Source organism: Spea bombifrons, chromosome 7 (assembly GCF_027358695.1).
Source record: "Spea bombifrons isolate aSpeBom1 chromosome 7, aSpeBom1.2.pri, whole genome shotgun sequence".
NCBI lineage: Eukaryota > Metazoa > Chordata > Amphibia > Anura > Pelobatidae > Spea > Spea bombifrons.
In genome coordinates this window covers 11,318,242-11,343,940 of record NC_071093.1, presented here as the reverse complement: position 1 = coordinate 11,343,940, position 25,699 = coordinate 11,318,242, and the positions used below count along the sequence as shown (strand labels likewise).

Sequence of the window (25,699 nt, the reverse complement as noted above, 5' to 3'; positions counted from 1 at the left end):
AAAGCAGCGGCTGCTGTGCACAGATATGGAAGGCAAGCTCGCCAACGGCAACATAGCTTGCAAGACAGTCTAATGATCCATCAAGTCGAAATGGACAAGCGAGGCATCTGGGGGAATTAGTTCATTATTATGGCCTATTGAGATGTAAGAACACCCATCAGACAAGTAACACTTCTGGCGTACAATACACATAAATCCGGGTGGACTAGTAATTTCCCTCTTCTTGTGTGGCTGATAACGCTTGCGTGTTATCTTCCAGGTACATACACATACATTATCTGCACATACACATACATTATCTGTGTACGGGTATGAAACATAATACACTTGTTGCAAAGCTGACAATAACAGCCACTACAGAGCGGTAACTGTTAATGCCGAGCATCATTGTAACTGCAATGTAAATATATTCAGAAGACTGAAATATTACACTGAAGGGAAGAAAGAAAGAAAAAAAAAGATGTTTTCCTGCCAGTTCTAATCAGAGAAAACAGCTGCACAAATGTTGCGGCAATCAAAATACAATGGAGCTACTCAAGAAGTTTTAAATAAGAATGAAGGGCTCCACGAGGAAACAAGGAGTCATGGGAGGCCGCCTAATAAGTGTAGCGAATACTTGATCAAAGAAATCGTCTCGGCGTTTTTCGCAGTGATTCCGCACATGTGGCATGAATATGAAATGTGCAGGTTACTGGGAAAGGTAAACATGTTCCAAACTACACGCGAGTCAAGAAAGCAGGGGATCTACCTTCCAAGAATGTCTGGGCAACCACAATGCTTCCTACAAATAATCTGTACGTTTTCCATGTGCGCCACATCTGGCTCTCGTTGTTGCTTTCATTTCACTAAAATCTTCTTTAATGTTGCGATCCAACCACGATCGGCCTTCAGCAAAATGTCAATCGAGACCAGCCAAATAAAACAGATATTTTTCTAGAAGCAAAGACATTGAAAAGATTTTGGATAGAGGAAACTTCTACTCCACCGGGCCAGGAACAGCCAGGTCTGGCACTGAAGCCGATACCGACTACTATTCCCATGATGCTTCCTATTTAATATGGATCATTGTATTTGCGGTTCATAGCAGCTAGAGCGCCAATGGCTGCCATCCCCTAAGCTTGAATGTACCCCAGCATCATGAAGCATGAAGGGTACCTCCTAATGTACTGGCGTTCCTTGATTATTATTGGATTTTCCCCTCCAGGGGGGTCAGTGACATCAGACTAGAAGTAAAACCGAAATGATGCTCTCCTGATGTTTCCCTCCCAGACAGACGAGATTTTCATAACTTTGATCTGCTCGGGGAGGCCCGGGGAAGATTCTGCCCTTACACATTGATTATCTTAGAAATTCAAATCAGTCCCATTTAGCAAAATGACAATCAGCAGCTTATTTTGTTTCAGCTCTGACAAGGATGCCTCTATTCCGTACCTAATGGCAGCGCAATGTTGTGCCGGGTGCCTCTAAAACGTGGAGACATCTCTAATTAAAGAATGCTTATAGTGTCTGAGCAGAATTGTTTAAACATGCACGTTTATTTGAATCGTGTTGTATTTAGTATCAGTTTAAACAGTGGTGTGGATTTCATTAATATTTCATAAAGAAAATCATCAGCTTCAAAACAAATCTCCGTAATTTGCAATTAAACATTTTTCTCTATGGTAAACATAGATCTTGCAGATTTTGGTATTTATGGGGAAAGGTTTTTATTTTTTTTATTTGAAAGGATACTTCAGCAATGTATGGGCAAGCATTTGTACATCAAAGAATATATACTACTGACAAACAGCTAGATTTAACTGTACACTGCAGCTTTCAGAAAGAGTTTAGCATTGTATGCAGGTTAGATTTGCATATCTTTTTAATAAGCAACAACAGTTTCAGAGGATGTTGCCACTACAACAAAAATATAATACAATCCGATCAAAATCTGAACAACAAACCCCTAAATATCTCTATACATTAATCGTAGATTGCTTTCAAAGCTCGTTTAATGCCATGACGTGCCAGGTAGGCCATTGGTCGTTAACTGACTGTCTTGGTGTGAGGTGCCTGGCACGTCATTGGTCGTTAAGGGTTAATGAGAACAGAACCTGCAAATATGCACAACAAAAATATACAAAAAGGGGCACACACAACCTAAAAAGCATAAAATGCATAAACATTCAGATTCCCAGGTTGCTGCTAGAATAATAGTGACCAATAAATACACAAACAAATCCAGAATTCAGTGCATACCAGTTAATGCCACTCAAATACTATGGAAAGAGACAGCACATAAAAGCTATTCTCTCCTAACCCATCAAATACACGTCACATACTACACAATCACCTTGGTGGTTTGCCGCAGAAAAAAATATATACAGATATCTTCAGTACACCAAGGTACTTGGTATACAGTTGTGCTCAACCTGTGTACACTTGCACTGTGTATGCTGTGCTAAAATACAAAATCTCTCAGAAGCCTGTGTGAAAGTCACTGCAAAATAAACATATTTCTCTATGAATTTAGTATGAAGTCAAACAAAACAATACTTGCTGGATATCTTGGTGCAACACAATGGCACATTAATAATGCGGAATTAAGAAAAGCAAATTGCGGTGCGGGGAAGACTCCAAAAGTGGGGCTTGTGATCATTCTCTTAATGGGTCCTATCCTGGCATAAAGATGTCTTTCATTAGCTTTTAGATTGCTGCTCAGAGACAAATTCTTGCTAAACATAATAGCCTAGACTGCATTTTGCTCTGCTGACTTTCTGGATGCAAGTCTCATTTGCTACACGGTATCATGTTTGACAATGAGAATCTGAAACCAAAATGTATTTTTCAATGTTCATGAATAATGTAAAAGCCTAACACTGCGTGCAGGGAAGCACTGCTTGTAGGATGGTGTGACAACTACTTTGCATAATCACTACATATCCTACAACTGCAAACAGGGACCAGAAAATAACCCTAACGAAATGCAGATGAAGCAGTATTTCCTATTCCTGTTCTTTATTCACAGAGCCTCCCACGGTAAAGACTCCGCTGGCCAAACAGCCATGTCATCTGTCTGCGAGGGAATGGCAGCAGGAGACTAGAGAGAGCTTTATCTCCAGTAATGAGCATCTATTCAACAGGGGCTAAACTGGTTTGTCTCTGTAATGTCACTGACCCATGTTCAAAGTTATCCAAAGCATTAAATATAAAAAAAAACAGTGGTCAAGGGACGTAGGACAGCTGCAAAGCCTTGGTCCCTAGAAGCTCGGCCAGCTGACAAGATAGCAGCTACCAGATGGCTTTGCCTGGGATTGTCTTTCTCCGCTACGGAGGTGGCAATGGGATGGCACTGCATTTTTCTGCTTGGCTGCTTCCAATCATGGCTTTCCCCAATGGCAAGAATGTGCAATTACTGGCACCGCAGGCGGTCCCCACTGACAAGCCTGTACCCCTGCAATACAAAAATAATACAGCTTGCAGGGTCTATAAACAGCTGCCAAACCACACACATAGAACGGACGGATCACAAGTCGCTCACTTTTATGCTGGTGGAAAAAAAACATCCTATAGGCAAAAGCAATCTTTAAAGTGAAAGGATTTTCTGCAAGCTGTGGCATCTGCTGTAACTACAGGCATAAAGATTACTGGGCATTTAAGAAACATTAAAATGAAAAACAAATGTAAAAAAAATAAAAAAGGTATGGCCTACAGAGTATATTTTTTGCACACCACGACTGGTGAGCAAACCAAATATTCCTGGATGATTTCATCATATATTTTCTTTATGTCACAAAATATTGACCAAAATGTAACTATATGAATTTACTGAAGTAGTAATCTATACTAGAAAACACAGAAATGCTGGGTTATAGGCTACTGTAATAGTCGACCAACATATTGCACACTATAGAACTCTTTTAAGGTGTAGTGCCCTAGAGATGTATAAACATTCATCTTTTTTTCTGAAACATCCATGTGCACATGAATGAAAAGAATTACACATAATTACTATTTCCTTTGGACCGATACAAACCCAGGGACTATTCTTTCATAGCACAAAGTGCAATAACGATGGCTGATGGCTTACCCACTGGGTTACGCTACCGTAGCCGGGAAGATGTGTTGGGAATGTATTTATGTAACATTACAAATGCTGAGATTGCACAAAAAGCTGCAAAAAAAAAATAAATAATAATCCAAGAGGGGAAAACCCTCTTTTTATTCCTTCTTCCTCGGGAGGATAGCTGCTTTAATCCAAACGGTGAAGCCACGTGCCAGCCCGACATTACTTGAAATTGAGTGATTTGCACGTTCTGACAAGTTTACAGAACTCGTACAAATGGCGTGAACGATTTTAATATATGCTCATACTTTTGAACCAAATGGTGAAGGTTAAAATCTTTCCTTTCAAGGGCCTCAATCAGCCACAAAGGAAAACAGTAATCACTGTCTTTTCAGCCGGCCCAACCGCATTCGTCAGCCCTTTCTCCGTCAATGCAGCCCGAGCAATCAACCTGCCAAGCATTGAGAATGGAAAAACAATCTGAAAATACAGGGTATAATGCACCTGCCAGTGAAAATGGCCATTTCAAGAAAAGCTAGTGATCTCAGTGACCCCGCTGAGGAGGCGGCAGTGCAAAGGGGAAAGAGCGTTTCAAAGAATTCTTACTGATCCGCACTCCCTGACACTCCGACGCCTCTTTACAAAGCATGCCAGTTAGTGCTTTTGTGTTCCTCGGAGAAAGAGAGAGGCAAAACAATCATGGCGAGGCGGCGTAGGTGGGGGGGGGGACAGGGCGTAAAGAGGAGCTTACAAGGATCCAAGATAGAACGTGCTGCAAGTCTGTACCTGGAAACTGTTCAATAATAAAATGTAGTGATCATCTAACAGACACACTTGATTTATTTGGATCTGGCAAAACAGCCATAAACTCTCAATAATAAGAGAATTCAAAACAAAAATACACCTTATACTTCGACATCCCGTTCCCTCTGGGTCGTAAGCAGGCCCTCCTCACCTGGTGTTTGTCTTAGCCTGTCGGTTCTAGTTCCGTCAGACCCTTTTAACGTATGGACTTAAGAAGCGCTGTGGAAATTGTTGGCGCTATATAAATAAAATAATAAAAAGTAATCCTGGCATTGTGCTGTCAGAAATCACTTCCCTTAACAAATGTATAAAGCTTACATCAATGGATTTTCTACATTACCTTTTTTTGTAATAATAGGGCTTTCGTTTTATCGCTCTTAAAATAGAGCGCAGAATGGAAAATGTAAAACAAAGGAAAAAAAAAACTTCACGTGAATTTTCTAGCTGTAAAATGCGCGTCACATCATCTAATCGATGAATATTCATGGCTGTTTGCTAAGTGGTTAACGCCATGCTTTTCCTGACAGGAGAGCTAAGGTTACAAATAAAACGGTAAAACGCCAGAAAAGTAGCAGTTGCCTTAAGAAAGGAGAAACCCTCTTGTCAATAGATGCTAAAGCCCGGTTTAATGAAGCAGGGAATCTTTGCGTTGAGATAACATCAAAATTGTGATGTATTTTGGTGAGATGGAAAGAAAAAAACAGCTCTGTGAATTAAGTCGCAGCCAGCAATAACACGACGGAGCGAAATTCCAGTTGTCTGAATAATCTTTTGCTGCGGAGCAGGTTAATCAAAGTTAAATCATCTGTGAAATGGGTGTCTTTTGTTAAGCTCAAGGTGTCTTCATATCAAGAATTCTAGCTGGATTTCATTTGATTTTTTGGGCCTGCCTGAAGAAGGAGGAAAAAAAAAAAAGAAGTGGCATGCATAAACAAGGACGTTAAAACATGTATATTCAGAACATGTCTATCTGTCACAGAAACGCAGACAGGATCAACGATAATTTATTTTTAAAGCATTCCAAGCACAGATAGTTCGGAAGACCTGAGCCTGGATCCAGGTGACTCGCATAAAGAAAAAGGTTATTGGGAAATCTAATATCAAGTAACAGCCCTCCCCCCTTTAATAAAACACGGAATAAACATGTAATAGTTAATGACGTTTAGCGGTTGCCAATGGGTTATGAACGCAATGTCTTAAGACACACCACCACGAGGATAATAATCAGAAACCCGCTATTTATAGAGTCATTAGGAAAGCGAATACAGTCTTACCCAGACACCGAAAATTTAATTTGTTCATTTTTTTTATTTTTTTTTAAACAAAATTGAGTATTTCTTTTAATCAATTCTTTGTAACATCACAGCACAGTAATTTGGTACCTAGAAGCCATAATTATTATTATTATAATAAAGTCCTTGACAAAATGTGAAGCATTTAAAGGTGTAAGTACACTAGTCACCAAGTAGATGTCCGTCACCGAGGCCAGAGTTCGGCAAATGTATAGAGAATAACGGTGGTTTGAAATAATTTACTTATTTTTAAAAACCCCACCAGAGAGAATTATTTAGCGGTCAGTCATGCTACACAATAATCAAGCAACAACACAATTACCATCGCAAAGATCATATTCTAGCTTAAGCAACAGTTTAAAACTCAGTTTTCCCAAGTTACACGCCCACTAAATATATATATATATATATATTATTTGTTGTTTTATATAGCGCCATCAAATTCTGTAGTGCTGTACAATGGGTGGGCAGGACATAAGTAGTATGTAACATAACAATATGACATACAGAAACAACAGGTGAGGAAGGCCCTGCTCAAAGGAGTTTACAATCTAGAGTATATATATATATATATATATATATATATATATATTTAAGAAAAAAACATTAAAAAAAAGGAGTTCCTCTATACTGTAGGGTTTCTCTACGGTCACCCTGCCACCCCGGCCCGATTAGTTACGTAACATGCTGGCACCAACTGGGTTCATTGAATCCAATCGATTGTTAAACTGGGAGAACGGGAGACACTGGAAACAGGAGGACATCAAGATAGGTCCACAAATGCGGCACATAGGGTTTTATTACAAATATCTTAAGAACTGCCATATGTCACGTTAAAACGTTAACACACCACATGGGCGTGTTTATGCCGTATTAGATATGGAAATATGGCACACGTTATCTTTAAACAATGTTTCTTTCAGTCGCTTCTTTATGCAAACTGGCATCTTCAGTATATGCGTGTGGGAACTATTATCACGCAAGGCAGAGTTTAAAGGGACAGTAACGCAGTCCTCAAACTTCTAGAAAGGGGAAAAATTCCTGAAACCGGTTCTTGCGGTCTCCCGGTTTCAAGTCGTTACTCCAAACGAACCCTACTTTTAAATTCAGCTATTTATTTGGATTCACAATCAAGGCAGACTGACCATTATCGGGATTCTGCTCCGGCCTACAGTACTACATGAAGAGATTGTTTATACCCTTATGCTAAATAAAACGGACCTTTAAGTAAATAAATACATAATCTACACAGTGTAACGGACACCAGAATGTTAGACTTTAAGGGATTCTGTATTTCCTTACAAAAATAATCCACTCACACACATAAAGGGCCATAAACAGAATATCTTGTTTCAAGAGGTGCACGGAAAATGGCTAAAAAGTAACTTCCTCGGATTTAGATCATTTTCACGTGGCTCGTTTTTTATGAAGACGGTTTTCATGGGTTTGTGGAGTTCTGTATTCATTATATCACATTTCTTCTCTTTTAGGGAAGAATGTTTTAAGTTTTAAAATTGTAGCGTATGTCTGTGATTCACTTCAGTTTCAAAATGTGAACTTGCGTCTGTGAATCGCTTTGGAGTCCCGCTGGGAGACGAGCATTATATAAATAAACATTATTATTATGCTCCTGCCGTGGATAAATAAAAGGGCTTTCGAGGCCGTCACTATACAGCGGCTCACAGCTGCGATCTAACCTGGCGGTACGTGTTCTCGTGGCAAGGGATAGATTTTTACACTGCATTGGCAAATCTCAAGCGCGTCTTGCCCAATTATTTTAGGGCTGATTTCTGGCACCTGTCAAACACTTATTTAGAGACGCATCTAGGAATAGAAGGGGAAATATACGTTCATTTATTTCACAGAGGCCCGGTGATTTTGGGAATCGATTCTCGAGAGCTGTTGAACCTGCGAATCACACGATTTTATCTTTTCAAAAGCAAATGAATAAATGCATAATGTGCACGATCTCATCACACATGACGTTAACTTTTATTCCATGGCTGGTTTGCCTTTATCCTGCAGAGCGCCACATTTTGTGGTCTTGTATCAAGATTACAACTTTTTGAAGAGGTGAACGTGAGCAATTTACGGCTTAAAGAAAACGCATCTGTATGATGACATTTAAAGGGATACGACCCTAATCTCGAGGGTAGAAATAGCCAGCATACTTCATAAAACAAGTAAATTAAGTAAAAAAAAATAATAAAAAATTATAAATTCACCTCTCCCTGTAGGAAACTAATATGCATGAAGATCTTATTTTATCCAATGCTCCTGTCGGTTGAAAAGTAAGGTCTGAGGCAAGTAATAGTTCTGAAAACCCAGATAACTCATCAGGCTTGGATATGGTAAAAATCAGAAGAGAACCAAATGAATATTAGAAAGGCATTAAATATATAATTTAAATATATTCAATAGTAAAGGCATAGATATAAGTCATATAAAGACAATCACTTTTTATTGATATGAAAAATAATTTTAATAACTCGCCTTCATTTTCCTGCGCCACGACTGGTGTTTGAGTTTCCTTGGTGTATGTCACGGTTTCTCGTGGAGGGAAGTCCACCTGCGTGATCTTAGCCATTCCAAGTTTAATGTGACCGCGCCTGTAGGGGGAGGAAAAAACAAGGTAAAAAAAAAATTTAAAAAAAAAGGAGAAAATAAGCAGAAGCTATTTTGTAATTTGGTCGGATATCTATGCCTCATAGATGTCCATGCCTCATCATACCAACGGTGGTAAGCAATAAAACGGCTCAGTCTTAATCACCTTGACAGAGACTCTGACTAATAGAAGTCTTTGGAGTGCCAGACTTCTCAGCACTGCCATAAAGAATCAGAAGTATACCATATGAATGATAACGGCAGCCTCCACGTCTGCAGATAAATGACGTTCACTGCATTGTATTTTATCCTCAAGGAATTAAATATATTGTCCATGGGACTTTCCCAGGGGCTACATCAGGGCAGCTTGCGTCCGGAGTGCCTGGTGTTTGCGCATGCACATGTTTGGAAGCTGAGGAATGGGAAGTATTCATGTGCCCTTAGTGTTTCTGCCGTGTGCAGTGGGGTCGACTAAATGGGCTGTGGGCCTGCAAGGGCTTTGCAGCCTTATAGAACGTTTATATAATGTTACATAGGATGTAAAGAGCAATAATACAATAATCAGAAAATACTGGGCTGGCCTAGAATAAAAATAGTATATATGCTTAGGCCAGGTTTTAAAATATACAATTAATTTTATGGCATAGAAAAGATCAGGAGTAATATTAGCAGTATAAGTAATAAATAGTTACAATACCCCAGGTCAGAGTCAGAGTGCAGCTGAAGAACGGACGGGTCAGTATCCCAATGGAGAGTCCTGAGGCACCCATGCAGCGTTAGCGGGAAAGGTCAGATGTTAGTTAAGCAAACATACAAGAATTGTCAAAAACTATCGCGTGCGCAGACGTTATCACCATATAACAGTTAGTGGACAGAATAATTAAAGCACGACGGCCATGCGGTTAGCGATCTGTAAGATGTTAGGTTTCGGGAGTCACTTAAGCAAAACCCGAACAGGAATTGGCTCCGTTCTAAACTCGATGAAAATAATTATGACGTTTTAACAATATCTCCAGTACGAGTGCCATTTATACCAATCACCAGCCACAACATTAAAATACTATCCCATCACTCTCCACAGTCCAGCTCACACGACTTTCTAAAAATCACATAGTAGAGTTTCCATTCGAGAACAATACTGACGTATTATTATTATTATTCGATTCTCCGGGTAGCCATTTAGCTGCGTTTTAGTGAGATCTAGTCCAGCAAGGAGCACTTTGACTTTTTTAGAAAAGTACTTTTAGACGACATAATGAAGAGAGTATGATGGGTTTCATCGCCATATTACAAGGATATCAATAGTGAGCTACTGTTATTAGATATACGTTTGGGGTTTTGGTTTTTTAATATAAAAGCTTATCTAAAAGCCAAGTTTTTATTTTCTAAGTTTGTAGAGTCAATGCCATGTTCCCCTGTATGTTTATATACATAACGGTCACCATCGATCCATATCTAGGTGTCTTTACATTTCTGTTTAAAAACATTGTGGACTCCCCGAATGTGTTACTGTGCTTCCCATCCCGTCAGAGACGCGATACTTCTGTCTCCAGCGTGTGAATGATCAGTATCTGGTAACATCGCCTACAGCATAAAACATGTGCAGGAAAAGGGAGAACACATCGGCTCTTCGGCGAGGAAGCAATCTGCATTTCCATGGGGATCTCGGACTGATAGAGTTTCCAAGATGTGACACTGTCGTAATTATAGGTTAAGCACGGCCTCGGGCTCAGATGTGTCATTTCATGGGAAATCCACCATACTTTCCATATATGTATATATTCTAGAACCCAACGGAATTGGACACGGCTGCTTAACCCTCATTCTCTTCTGCAGTGTAGGTGGCTATTAGTGCCTTTCAAGTTTCCGACATTGGTGCAGGGTGACATTATAAGCTGAACCCGTGCATTTAAATGGTAGCCGGTGAATCCCTATTGATGTGGATGCACCGCAACATCCGTGCGACCAGATACAGTTTTGTTCGTTGGGCTCCGTAATTAACACGGTGCAGCTTGGGACTGGTAATCCTAAACACAGGACAAGGCCAGGGAAGTGGTAACTCGTTGATACCTGCTGTCAAGTTCTATGTCTATGTTTAGAATGACAGAGAAGTCAAAGTACTAGGTATATTCCTCTGCATGTCACGTTTCAAATGAATGACAATTTCTGTACCTAAATGATAGAGAGGATTGATTCTATGGGTGATGATGTCAGATGTCAGGGGCTTACATCAGATTTCTGCTTATAAAGAAATTCACATATAAAGGCACAGTAAGCCTTCCATTGGGAAGAAGATGTAGGGTCTTCTATATCAAAGGTGGAAATCTAAATGCAGATCCTGTCAACAACTGGAATTGGCATTTTATTCTAAAAAAATTATAATAATGTTAAACTGTGTGGCCAAATGTATACAATTTTCACTATCGTAAGAAAAAAACTGGATCATTTTAAACGTTTCAGGATCTATACTGTAATTATAGAAGAGGGCAACACAAAGTTTGTTTTGGTCTTGTGTGCATGAGATTTTCAGACCGCTGAACAGCATGAAGAACAAGAACGTATTTCTTCAATTATTGAGCTCGGTACCCTTGAGATAATAATTTGTACAATGTGCTCGAGAGTCATTAAATGCATTAAAGTGGCGCTGTGTTGTTTCTTCTTAATGATTAACCGTCTTTTGAGTGTCAGAGAATTAGGAAATATATCGCTTAGTTAAACAGAGGGGTAATTTGTGAAAACATAACAGGATATGTTACGTATATATAACGACACAATGATGGTCTAGGGATATGTTATAACCTCTCTCGCCACCAAAGCTATGACATTAACCTTACAGCAACGGAGAAGGATAAATATATGTACATGTAATACACAGACATTAAAAAGGTATATGCTTTACTTCTTGGTAGCGGCGGCTTTATCACTGTAAAATAAGCACATGCAGTAGGTTAATACACATCATTGATTGTCTTATATATCAACAAGACTTCAGCACAAGAAAGGTACCTTCAACTAATGCGAGAAAGTGATCGATAGTAAATGTATTAATACACACTGAAACAATCACAGTGCCGGCGGACGTGACTACAGTCCCAGTAACACCTATTCTACGCTTTTATTTATCTGCAGCCAAACTAATAATTATAGCCTATAAAGAGTTAACTGCAGGAGGATGCCCTTTTTGCTATTTTTTACTTGCCCGTTGGGATATATTGGCATCCGTGTGCCTTATTTACTCCTTTCCTTGTTTAGATACTCTGAGGAAGTATTTCTTTTGCTAGGGGTGCCAAAGACACTTGTTAAATTATATTTTTGCAATAAACCACCTAAGCCGGCAATACACACTAAAAAAAAAAAAATACAGACTAGCTGGGGACAGATGGCAGAATAATACTTTGCATAAAAGAGAAAGAATGATAAACTGACATTTTTTCCTTTCTACAGTCACATGACTGATATAAACACACAAAGCACTGGCGTGATACAAATATAACAAATCTCAGCACCAGAGCAGCTCCGACGCCAAAACACATTAGTGGAAGGTATCCCAGGAAGCATTGTTAGTTAAAACATGCTTAAAATTATGCAAAAAGAGGGTTACTTATAAAAAGAGCAGATTCTAGTGGAAAATGTTAAAAGTGGTCTTATCCCCATAGCAACCAAAGGAATGTACCAATCAGAAGCATCATTTCATTGGTTGGTATCAGAATACTTTCTCAATATCTCTTATGAACATAGATTTTCATTGTATAAACACAACGTAATATCATCTGGTTGCAATGCGGAAGCTACAGGTTACACATGATATATTCTCCATGCCAGTGATCAGTTCAGTCAGATATAAAAAAAAACAGGGATTATCCTGAAGATGGACTGTTCAGGGTTATATCCCGATAAGTGACGCCCCAGATCCCCATTTATTTAACGGGTCCCGTGTAGACATAGTATTTTAAACATTTTATTGAGTCTTTTCATCTAGCAATGCTCTAGTCTCTAGATTTTGACTCACATGAGAGAAAGGCCCAGAGGGCTAAATCCAGTGGGCAAATCGAGAGTTTTCTAGGGGCTACAAGGTGCGTCAGCTGCGCACAGACACATTATTTCACAACTAACAGGGTCTTAACAGTTCCAATGCTGTAAAATGTTATGCGCAAACAAGTGCTTCATGTAGAAACAGTACAAGTGTTCATCGGCACATACCTCGCTCCACCAGGCCCATCTCCAGAGTCTTGGCTTCCGGCCTCACTTGGGGTGCTCACAGATTTAGAGGACGGAGACGTTGGCGGGGGGACTAAATAGTGAAACAGACACGTATCCTCTGTTACTATTCGCAGGGGTTGGACCGCTTAAGATGTTTCCAAAGCAAGTTAACATGAAGGGTTCAAAACAAATGTAAAAAAAACAAAAAAAAGGGGCGACAAAACCAGAAGAATGGATAACCAAAAACAAACATGGATGGAGATGAACAATGGGAGGAAAGAGAAGGAAAGAGAGTGTTACAAATCACATGCTAGATTATTCATGCATCCAAATAGGCATAAACATGTCGGTGACATACAAGGAAGGAGGAATGAAAAGTGATGAGAGAGTTTGGGGCGATTTCATTCCAATGGTGCATACTTTGTGCAAATTATTCAGGATTTTACGTCGTGTACAGCCTCTGAGCCATCTGCACTCATCTCAAAGCAGATCCGTCACACGTTGCGACAAACATATTAATCAGCATCATAATCATTTATCGGTAACTGCAAAGCGGAGCCTCCTTTAGGGGCCATTTTCGCACGACTCAGATCGCTTCTGGAACATACAGAGCTGTGTAAAAGTATTCGCCTGTTCACGATTTCTTGTATTTTTGATTATTCGTCACATTTAAATTGTTCAGATCATCCAACTAAATTTAATATAAAAAGAATACAAATATATACACAAATATAAAATGAGTGACAGCGATCAAATGTTTGCGATAACCGGAAATGATTCTTTCACATCGATGTCAAGGAGTTTTGGCCGCTCTTCTTGGCAGAATAGGTTTAATTCAGCCATATTGGGGGGTTTTAGCGCATGAACTGCCTTTTTAGGGTCTTGCCACAGCATCTCAATCAGATTCAAGTCAGGGTTTTAACCCTTAATTATGTTTCTTTTAAGCCATCCAGACATGCATGTTTGCTTTGGATCATCATGCTTCTGGAACTTTAGGTCCACAGATTATCTCAGAAGTCTTGGGGGTCATGAAGATGGTTTTTTTCTGATGATCTGATGTCAAAGGTGCAAAAATTAAAGAAATTGGGCAGGAAGCAAATACTTTTTCACAACACTGTAAGCTTTCTTGTTTAACCTTCTCAGAGATTTTCTTCTGAAGGAATACCCTATCGTCCCGATTATAGACAACACTTCCCCCTGATTAAAATGTTTAAATTAGGGGTGCCTCCTATAATCGGGGCTTCGATATTCAGGATGGTGTTTTTACTTTTCCTATGCTGTCTCAGACGTCCCAAGATGAAGAAACAAGAGAGAAAACAGAAGAAGAAGAAGAGGCAAGAGAAGAAGCCAAGTTGCAGTAAAGGAGACAGGGACACAAAAGGAGAGAAGACGTTAAGACAGCATGAGTGTGAGCGAGAGAGAAAATACTGCTTTACCCCTCTACCAACTCCTATAAACCAGGAAGTTTAATGTTTGTCCAAAACGGTGACAAATCAGCTTTAGGAAAAGCGCACAGAACAGAGTAGTAACGCATGTAGGCCAGAATCACAGTAATTAGTGATACCACAGAGAAGACAGCGAGACAGAAATATTTCAAAACATCGCAAATTGAAACTGAACAGTAGCAAAAGAGGTCACAGATTGTCTACAATGTAATAAATGTAATAATAATAAAAATGTAATGTAATAACAAATTAATACAGTTAAGAAGCTTCCTAACTCCACAGTACAGTATTTTTCAATGAAGAAGCAGAGTTCTGTTCCTTGTAACTTATTGCTAATCACTTTTGACATTGTTAGCCACTAAGGGCCATGCGGATTTAGTAATTTTTACCCAAGTAATGGCGATCCTAAAGAGTCACATTTCACCTGAAATAACCTATTCTTACCAGGTGCGGTGGCAAATGATTATGTTTTGTTAATGGACTGGTAGTTAATGTAACCGCTATGACCGTGTAAATTCACCTGCTACGGTGTCTCTTAAAATTCAGAGTATCTACGAGCTATAGGAACCTACTGCCATCTACTGTTCAACCCTACGGTATACATCTGCCCCATTAAAGAAACCGGCCCCTTCTGGTGCACTACAGACACTACATATACATTGGATGTACAGTTTGCTGACAACAGTGTAATGATATTCTACGCGCATTCAGTGCAACACCGTTCTACGAGCATTCAGCGCAACGATATTGTATGTGAGACAGATACAGTGATCACCAGCTAATGAGTACACTGTCACAACATACAGAGAAATGCCACAAGATTACTACAAAACAGCACAGAAATATCTTAGTAAAAGGATTTATCTGGATTAGCGATTTCCTTTTTTTTGTTAATTAGCATTTCCATGAATCTTCATTTGTGTGACTTTGTGAACAGAGATTACGCGAGTACATATTTACACATAGCCCCAAAATGCCCCAAAATGGCTAATGTGACGTTGCAAATGGCCACAAGTTAACTGCTCAGACATAACATATACATATTAGCAAGTGTACTCATCTTTATAAAGATGCAAACCCATGTCCTCATAGCTAATATGATGTTCCTTCTAGTTGTACTTTATGACCCAGTTTTGTCCCCACGTTAAACATATTCAGATTGCTACAAAAGGGACTCCAGCTGAATTTTTGGCATAATGCTTAATTGTGGATTAGCCACGAACAACGTTTTTATTAAAGGAAGTCCTCGTGAACGGTAGAGCAGTTAAGTAGGGGTGTGTGTATTGTGAAACTTCTAGGATATAAAGAAGGAGAATCACTTGGAATCAAAGGAGGCACTGCTTGTATCAATAAGATGTTCTTAGTTCTTTCAGAACTGCTGATAAGTTACAAAGGATTCTCAAAGCCATTTACATTTAAATCCTCCCCCCAATCCTCCCCCTTTTTTTAAGCGTGTAATTTGAACAAGAGTAAATGCCTTGTAGAAATATAATGAGGCATGAGAAGATTAGGTCTGCCCCCACCATGGTCTCAGAGATAATACTAGAGGGCCAAGTGATTCTCTGCTGTTGGAATAAATCGGTGACAGTAGTTTGAGTCCCGAAGCTCGTCTTTGTTGCAGTAACTGCAGAAAGTCAAACTACGAGGCCGTCTACAACAGATGATTTCTCCTATATCATGGCGGCTCACGTGTTAATTAATTTCATTCAATGACTCCTTTTTAAAAAAATAAAAAGCATTTTAATTGAAATTCTGCATCTGTAACGGAAGAGCCACACTTTGGGGCAGAACCTATGATTACTAAGGTTAATGTGCCAGAAAGCGTATTATTTTGAGTTTGCCCCACGCCAGCATATTCTGATAGCTGTCTTGTTTTTTTAACACTATATTATAACAGTTTAGATATATACAGATGGAAAATGTAATTCTGAAACTTAAGCATTAAAGTAGAACTTTTGTTCAATGTAATTTCGCTCCTAATTAAAAAAGCAAATTAAAGCCCTGCCTCATCTGCGACGGAGAGTTTCAGAAAATGTTATGTTCTCTGATGGCATTTTATAAAAAAAATAATAATCTACTGTACGTGTATTTATAGATTAGTAACTCCTTAATTGGAAGGATTGCCTAGTTCAATGTGCAAATATTAGAGAAGGGCAACCTGAACATGCATTAATATATTATTACAACTGTATCATTGTTTTAGGCTCTAAAGGGAACATTAAGTTGCAGATTTAGGTCATCTGAATAGGGGGCAGATGAGCGGTGTGGGTAAGGGAGGTCCTGCTGGTTCACAAAACAGAAACAGCAAAAAGCTGGCCTATTCCCACTGACTTCCAATGCCTTCTAATCCCCGGCTTGGTCTGAGAAGGGGGTGAGAGCCGGCCACCTGCAGGGCTCGGCTCAGCCTCTCTATCTATTCACTGGAAGGCCACTTCTTGGAAACTGTAGCTAACAAACCAATTAATGGTGTTTAGGATGCAGACACCTGGCCAAAAGTAACTAACCCTAAACCGCCAGCGCACAAAGGGTATAATGAGGCTTCGTACAGCTTTGTGCAGGTTTACACAGAGGGAATGGCACATTAAGGCAGGCATCAGAGATAAATGTCTCACTGCATTAACTTTTGGTAAAACAAAGGTTTAGAACATGCATGTGCTCTGCAAAACGTGGCTGGAGAAAGACTAAAGCTCAGTAAAAATGATAGAAGATGCCAAGTGGTTTAGATTTCCACCCGTATATAGTTATAAATATAACTGATAGATTAGCCGCCTTCAAAATATTAATTGTACATCACACTCAGCGGTTATTGGAGTGATAAGAAAATAAATCTATGATGTGTCATTAACTGCAGTTGATTTATTCCTATATCATGGCAATTTCAAACGTCAAGTTTTCCTTTATTATTCTTTTAAACCAAAGGCCCAATAACCTCAACGACAGACGAGGTTGTACTCTGCAAGCATTTATCATCACTGGGTTCTCCCTCTCAAACATTTAAAGGGCCAGGTAACGTCTATTAAAACTTCCAGGGGTTTGTGATTTCCAATTAAATCAAAGGGCAGTCGGTTTTGGGCCGCTTGGCAATGCTTGAATTAGCTAAGAATTCACATGGATCGGAGGTGTAAGTCTAATTAAAAGATGTTGTACATTGGATTTTTACCGCTATCACTTTGAGAGCAGAGAACGGCACAAAGTCTTACCTCTGCGGCATTAATACGAGTCATCAATGTTAAACATAATAGGAAATGAGCCTATAAAATAGTCTTATTATGAGCGGTGAACCAGCCTGCATCCTGATGGATGCTGATCCAGTCAATGCAAGAATTTATTTTATATAATGGGGCTAATCTGCTGAAGGCTCATGTTACCCACAGAGTGATTTTATGTCACAGAACAGCCATGTGCACAGTATATCAGATCATTATTTAAAACCATTGCTAAATAACAGTTTGTGTCACTCTATACAGCAAAAATGAAATAATACCATTGACTGCTAACATGACTAAGTGAGCCTCTTACCAGAAGAAATAACATTCTGAGTCAGACATTTTCCACTTAGAAGGTGGAAGCAGAAAATTCAAACCATCAAATTTTGCTGTACAGATTTCCCTTGAAAGACAGCTATTCGCACAAGATCCGTATGACCATCACAAGAGTGTTATGTACAGGCACAGAGCAGGCAAACATGCGATACGGGGCAGTCACCATTCCATCATGCGTTTCCAGTTCTTACCCAGTGGTGGCTCGGGGGTGATGCCCATGCTTTGTAGCAAAGCTTCGGCTTCTCTGCGTTTTTTTTCCAAGTCAGACTCTTCCTGCGGAGGGGGAGCATCCTTCTTTTGATCTGTCTGAAAATAGGAGACATGACATTCCTAATGACTTCGCAGTATGGCTTTTCTAAAGAATAAGTGTACTGTACAAAGACAAAGATACTATAGACATGATAGTATCCCATAATATTCCGTTTAAAAGACTAATTTGAAAGTGACGCTGCCTCCTATTAATTTCTTTTAGCTTTAAGCACATAGAGATAGACAACCCCAACTAATATGTGAATATTTGTGCACTTCAATAAGTATTTTTGCATGTAAAAGTTACTAACTGGTGATCATTATAGTCATACTTTTAAAATATCTTTGTGAACTGGATCCAAGCAAATAGAGACTAATGTGGGGTTTGGGCGCCCCCTGCTGCTAGCTTCATGTCACTGCGACTGTGGAGAAATCCATAAAATCATAAGAGCAAACGCCTCCATTAATAAATACAAAATGCACAGCTATGCCACCTCCTGCCACAGCGGAAGAGAGCATTGTATTGCTTCATATTTCTGTGTGTGCCGTTATATCATTGCTACCCAGGGGACCAAAAACAGTCCTACATTTTTGCACATAAAAACATTCACTAACTCGGAAACCTCTCCTATATAACGCAGCGTTAAATTGCCAAACACCCGGACCAGTCACAGTGAGAATGGAAATAATTGGCAGTGGGGCATCAGCAAACTTTTCTAAGGATCTATTGGATTATTGCTTCCCATTAATTGTCTCTGCAAACCACATACATCTCAATCATCTTAAAATACAACATATACATTTTTTAAAAGATTTATTGATCTGTACGTTTTGATTTGAATGCAGAATGGATTCCAGAATTTGGATTTATGCCGGGAACACCAGTTAAATATTTCCAAACGTAAAATAAAAATACACTAATCCAACTTACTTCTTTCTTTTTCTTCTCCTCTTCCTTTCGTTTTTTCTCCTCCCTTATCTGAGCCAAACGCTGCTTCTTGCGTTCCAGTTCGGCCTTCAGCTCGCTTTTGTCAGACATGATGAAAGCCCTGTAGATAAGATATAAATTCACTTTTTTGCCAGTTCATAGACCTACTACCAGCACAAAGAATGCAGAACATAACAACACTTCAATATTTACCCTGCCTGCAGCAATCCCAAATCAAACCAACTACCATACAACATTTGTTAACCCTCTACCCCCAAGCTTGCGCCCTTAAAAGACCTTTCCAACAGCATAACAAGAGCGTGTTTCTTTTTTCCATTGGTTATTACATACAGCACAGTATGGTTATTACACACAGGACTTATTGAGAGCAGCTATCAATTTAATATTCAAGCCTAGAAGACCTGTCAAAAACACACTTCATTATTTGTGGCAACAATTGTTTGCACAGATCGTACTTTTCTCCTTCGAAACACACCTATAATCTATAGACCGCACCACAACGCGCTTGTTGAGGCACATTACCTCTGTGACGATTTTCAGATTTGCTCTCACACAACTCTAAAGATTTTTCAGGAGCTTCATGCCTCTGGTGGGCATTATTTTCATTATAAAATACACCACCGTTAACCACGCAGCAAATTGCAAGATCTGGATCTAATGAGATACTAGCTTAACACACGACTCAACCTCAGTCAGTAATTATGTTGAATATACTAAATAATGAAACAAATTAAAAAAAACAACTTATATATCTTAAATATCTGGACTTTGGGCCCTGGAGGAAGGTCTTTCATTGCGTCTGACAGACTTCTTCAGGAGACACAGGACATCTATAGGTCATGATCATACAATGACAAGCCAACCACCACCACACCTGACCTGGAAGACAGACAGCGCAGAATCGATGGAATTCCCCTTTGGGGGAACCAGTAGTATGGAGTTATGCGACATAAGTACACCCCTTATACAAATGGTAGAGTAACCCACAGATCACCCTTCCAACAATACCCAGGCCCAGACATAGTCAGCCCTTCATTCTTCATTCCGTGGGCAAGATTGGTACCACTATTACCAGACTCCAGGGCCTGCATTGCTTTGGCCACTGGCATTTAGCACCAAAACTCAACCAGACCAACAAGTCCTGTTCAAATGCCATACAAGCTAAAGCTTTATAATGCCTTTTTCGCAAATAAAATAAATGGTTGGGCTAATGACTGATTGAAAACTGCAATATGGGCATACTGGAAACCCCACTATCTATCTACCTACCCCTCAACCAGAAAATGTCCATCCCTCACGTGAAAATATACAGAGCTTCCAACAATGCTTTATATTAGACTGCAATAGAAGATAAATCTCCACAAACATTACATAAATACTACTGAATAAAGAACACTACTGGGTGTATACAATGTGAAGCCTGGCAGAGAATTATAACGGGTTAAAGTTACATCGACAATCCGTCTCACAATGATTTCTTTATAGCCTCCCATGTTACTGGAATCCCATGATGTGATCTCAAGCAAGAATACTATTGTACGATATAAAATGATTACGTTTACGGAAATCGACTTCTGTCATTTAAATCGTATGAATACCAGCACACGGCGTTGGAGAATTTCACACGGTTCTTGGGTTAACGTAATGTTATTAGTTTAATGTCGCTGGCGTAAAAACCTCAGAACATCTTTCTAAGGTAATTGTACTAAACACTGTATAACGTTTTAAACCTCTTGAAATCACTTTATTGTCACTTTAAATGGAATGATTATTTGAAATTTGCACAAATATCTGCACTTTTAAGGAGAATTGTTTTCTTTTCCGCCTGGGTTTGGTATTCCCTTTTTCTGCTCCCGATCCGCCTAAACGTTTGTTGCGTTTACTAGGAGTCCCGCTGTGACCCGAGGACGGTCAGTGGGTTATAACGTGGTTAGGTGATCTGTGAAGGGATCTCACAGGCCTGTAAAATGTTTGTATGGATAGAGGTCTATTGTTTTTCCGATCATTTTTTGTGTGTATAGTTTGTAGTTTTACACATTGTCATTCCAACATTTACTACTCATGACTTTTTGCAACACATACAACATACATACTCCTTACAAACTATAGGACTGTAACTAAGGGATATAAGTACAGCAGGATATTTCCTCTATTAGTAACTGAATCTTCAACGAATACGTTATATAACCAAAAGTATATAGACAACCATCCATCACACCTATATGAGCTTGTTGGACATCCCATCTCTAAACCATTATCCATTAATATGGAGTTGCCTCCCTTTATGGCTGTAACAGGGAAGGCTTGCACAAGATTGTTTCTGTGGGAATTTGTGCCCATTCACTCTACATGCTTCAGTATACCAGTCGATCTAAGAGGGCAGAAGTTTGTTTGTGCCAAAGGTGGCATCCTATGTCAGTGCCTTGTTTGAAGTCACTGAGCTCTTCGGTACGGCTCATTCTACCAATCAAGATATGGCTGCATATGTTAACTGTATTAACTCAATAATTAAGGGGGGTGCCACATACTTTTGGTCACATAGTGTAGCTTGTGTCAGCTTTGGCAAACGTGTATGACTTAATCTACCATAAATAGTTTTTTGCATTAAACAACAACAGAATTCCTAACAATAGCGGCAAACAATGCATTACATTATATTTACTTGCACCAACAGATTCTCTAGCACTATTACAACGTGGAAGAATAAATAAATGCTAATATATTAACATGTAAAAATAGCAATCACATGAACATACCGTATGTAAGAAAGAGAAGTAATTTGTGCTCTTACAAGCTTACGGTCTGTTATACAGAATGATTTACTTCCTCTGTGCCTTAACACTAATTATACCAAATAGGAAAAGCATATTAGCAGAGAACATGTACACTACTTTATTCCAGAAGATGAAAGCATTAGTTACATGAATCATTTTGCTTAGATGACAATAGACAATTACCTTCAAAAAGTAATTGTTCGGGTTCGTGATAAAAGGCTACAGCGAAGGGGCTTGAAGACAGGATGGAAAGACCAGATTCTTCAAAACAAGCATTTCTTTAAGGCAGACAATAATTATACATTCGATCATAGATGAGGAGGAAAGGGAAACGCAGGCAGTGAATTTATCAGACTAATTAATCACGGAGTCCTTAAAATGGCTCAGTCCAAGTTCTTGCATTAGAGCGTCACAATTAACCGTTCATTCGTAGACCGATAATCATGTTCCAAAATGGTGATACAGGTATTTCTAGGGCCTTCCTATGAAATATACACAGGGGTCACAATTAACTAATATGGGTGGTGAGCAGGAGAGACATTAAAATCTTCCCACGGATTAGGAAACTCCAGAAATCATTTCCAAGTCAATACGGACAACACACAAACAGTGCAGGTGGGGCATGTTTTTCACTAGGGTAGAAAAATGTTTCATTGCGCACATTACATGTAGGGGTTCGATGCTATTCCCGACGATGTTGACGAAGTGACATCAAGCACTAGTTATCCAGGTATTTTAAACACACTTAAGGCATAGGAGTAAGACTCAAAGTGGCCTACTTTCACATAATAAAAATTTAACACGTCACATACCTTTTATTCTTCTACAGCGAAAACGAAGAGCGTTGTGTAGAGATCTGCAATACAAACAGATCTTGTGTAAGTCAAACATGGTGATAAACCCTGCAAAATAAAGATGTCTATGGAAACAATTATATCTTCTCAAACATGTTTGCTGCGTGTAGCCAAGTACCTGACCGTAACAGCTGGCAGCATACAGGTTCTGCCATGAAGCACTTTGTTTACCAAAACACGGTTGATGAGGATTCATGGCCAAACGTTTATATTTTGGAAAACAATATATCAGCAAACTGTAAATAAGCAATAGCTTCAGTGTCTCGGTAACACAAAAAGGCAGTGTACAGATGCCTCCTGACATCATTGGTGCATCGAATGAACCTCGTCTGCCAGGTATTTCCACATCTATAAAATTACATTCCAATCTGCCAAAGAACCCGGCAGCCCAGTGAATGTAATATGTGAAGATAAAGATTCTAGATAACGCAAAACCTCACACGGCAACACCGAATGTCCCTCATCAAAATATAACTTATTTCTGTTAAAAAATACAGATGGAAAACCATCCAGAACCAAAAAGAGTAAAATAATAGAACATCAAAACTAAACCCCCGTAGAGCTTCTATATATATATATTTATATAGGATACATCTAAAGGGATTTCTCCTAATTTTTAACATTTTCTCATGAACGGCCCTGTTATTGAGGCTTTGCCTTAAAGCTCTGGCACCATCAGCGAGGAGGATTCTACCCACTAAGCATTGCAATAGTAACTAAAGATCATTATGTATTCAAGAAGGTGGGGTAGTCATGTCTTATTTGGTTTCTCAGCTGACCAGAGTGCCTATGGAAGAAAAACAATCTTCCAGGCTGCAATTATTCCTCCGCATCACGCACTCTTCATAAGCCGCCTCTGTCACATGGCGCTACGAGGGCATCATTGACAGCTTAACGTTGACATCCCTTAAGTTGCATTGTAAGGTGGCATCTACCAAATCGGAGACTCGCGCATGTCATTGAAACGCACACATAGAAATGTTTAATACCATCTACCGCTTCAGTGACGGTGACTATGTCTCATGGTAACATTGCCAGGCAAACCTTAAGCCAATAATGAAGCAGATTTAATAGGTTTAATGTACTGATTTCCCATGTTACCCGGCCAAGCTTTGCAGTGTATTAGATGCTGGAGTTCTGGGTGAGTCAGGGTACCACACCCAGGCCTTCATGTCTAGAGCTCTAATACACGGGAAGAACAGTGATGAAGGGGCATCAGCCATTGTAATGGACCCCCTGCCATCTGGACCAGGCACTGAGGACTGAACTATTTCTTCCGGCCTTCGGTGAAGGATTAAAACACTTCTACATATTGGCTCCCGAGGCGGCGAGCACATGAACATGATATGTTTTGCTCAGCACAGGGATAGACCGGGATATCCCCTGATGAATGTTTATCGGTGTTGGCTCCAGAACAGTATCGTCTGCCCCTCATCCCGGCAAACATATGATAATATGAGCGAGAGAAGTACACAAAAGACACCCCTGTCGTAAAAGCTAATAAAGGGATCTCATTGGTTAAACACGAAAAGCGGCGCAGTATGGAGGCACCAGCCTAATGCCGGCATACAGCACCCCTCAGTCTAGAATTTAGGGTTCCCAGTATCCCTCCGCGACTTTCTCCTAAGATTCTGATTCATTGTATTCTTCCGCTCGTGCTAATGACGGCGGCTGGCTCTGACAATGACAGGACTGAGGCCGCTCCCCTCTGCCCCGGCACCGCAGGGCCCCCGCTCTCACCCTGCGCCCCCCCGGCTCTGCAGCCAGCTCGACTCAATGCCAACAAACGTTACCCACCGAGTCACCAACCTCACAGCTTCCCCACTGGGTCCAAACGTCTGTACGCCCAACTGTTTCCCCGTGAACCCCGCCCGCCACACATACACACTGCCAGTGACTGCAGCTCTACGGCGAGCACACAGGGACAAAGCTGCGGAGGCGCAAGTGTAATGACGTCACCGGTATGGACTGGAGGAAAGTATGTATTTCCCATAAAAAAATGCTTTTGAAATCGATGGATCATTGGAATGCGTTGACATTTGTTAGTGTTCCATCAGAAATGTAAGAAGCATATTCATCATAGCGGAGCTTTTATCCTGCCTTAACTTTGGTAATAAAATTGTTACTTTATAGGTCCACATAAATATCGGGGACATCCACATCTTCTGTCTCCATTTGCTTTAACTGACATTGTCTTGTGCAGTGCTGTGGGATCTGTTCAAACTGTATACTTAATAATAATAATAATATTAATAAAGAAATGGCAGTGAGCCAAATCCATAATTGCTCCTTAATGATATCTGAAAAGGTGAGACAACTCCCCACATATAAAGTAAAAAGAGTAATAGAAATATAGCTACTCAGCACCCCGATGGTGTTCATAACCATCAAAAAACACCTTACACATAAAAGGAAAACATAAGACGCGCTAGCGTCAATTTACTCTACAGCATTACAACATATGAATCTAAGCTGAATGGAGTTTAAGCACCGGCCTGTGGATAAAATTGACACTGGTGCGGCTTGTTTGTTTCCCTTTATATGTAAGGTGCTCCTTAATGATGACTTTCTAATTCAGTTTGTAAAAAAGTCCAGTAGGATGAAGCTTGACTGGCCCTGGATCGATGCTGTGATTTGTAAATGCTCCTTTACAGGGCCGGATTAGGAAGGAAAAGCAACCCTGGAAAAATGGACACCAGCCCCATGTATAGTTGTCAAGCTCATGTGCCCACACACCATACTAGGGGTGTAACTAGAAACCACAGGGCCCCATGTGCGCAAATTGCCCCCAACTTCACAAGCAATATGTCCCACAGTAACGCCTTTTGCACCCAAACAGCCTGCCCGTGCCACCTTTGCACCCAAACAGCCTGCCTGTGCCATCTCTGCCCCTAAACAGCCTGTTAGTGCCACCTCTGCCCCTTAAACATACTGTCTGTGC

General features: G+C 39.9%; 1 protein-coding gene across 1 annotated transcript in view; it reads right to left on the bottom strand.

The window, feature by feature from the left end:
• The window catches only part of DYNC1I2 (dynein cytoplasmic 1 intermediate chain 2), a 37,385-nt gene extending 12,706 nt beyond the window's left edge, over positions 1 to 24,679 (bottom strand). Inside the window, exons 1-8 of the mRNA XM_053470635.1 lie at positions 24,556 to 24,679; positions 22,717 to 22,760; positions 19,113 to 19,230; positions 18,124 to 18,238; positions 12,946 to 13,036; positions 11,645 to 11,668; positions 9,443 to 9,502; positions 8,635 to 8,750 (exon numbers count right to left, since the gene is read on the bottom strand). Of these exons, the coding sequence (XP_053326610.1) occupies positions 8,635 to 8,750; positions 9,443 to 9,502; positions 11,645 to 11,668; positions 12,946 to 13,036; positions 18,124 to 18,238; positions 19,113 to 19,220 (514 nt within the window). The 5' untranslated portion in view covers positions 19,221 to 19,230; positions 22,717 to 22,760; positions 24,556 to 24,679. The remainder of the gene's footprint in view (positions 1 to 8,634; positions 8,751 to 9,442; positions 9,503 to 11,644; positions 11,669 to 12,945; positions 13,037 to 18,123; positions 18,239 to 19,112; positions 19,231 to 22,716; positions 22,761 to 24,555) is intronic.
• Positions 24,680 to 25,699: the final 1,020 nt, after the last annotated feature.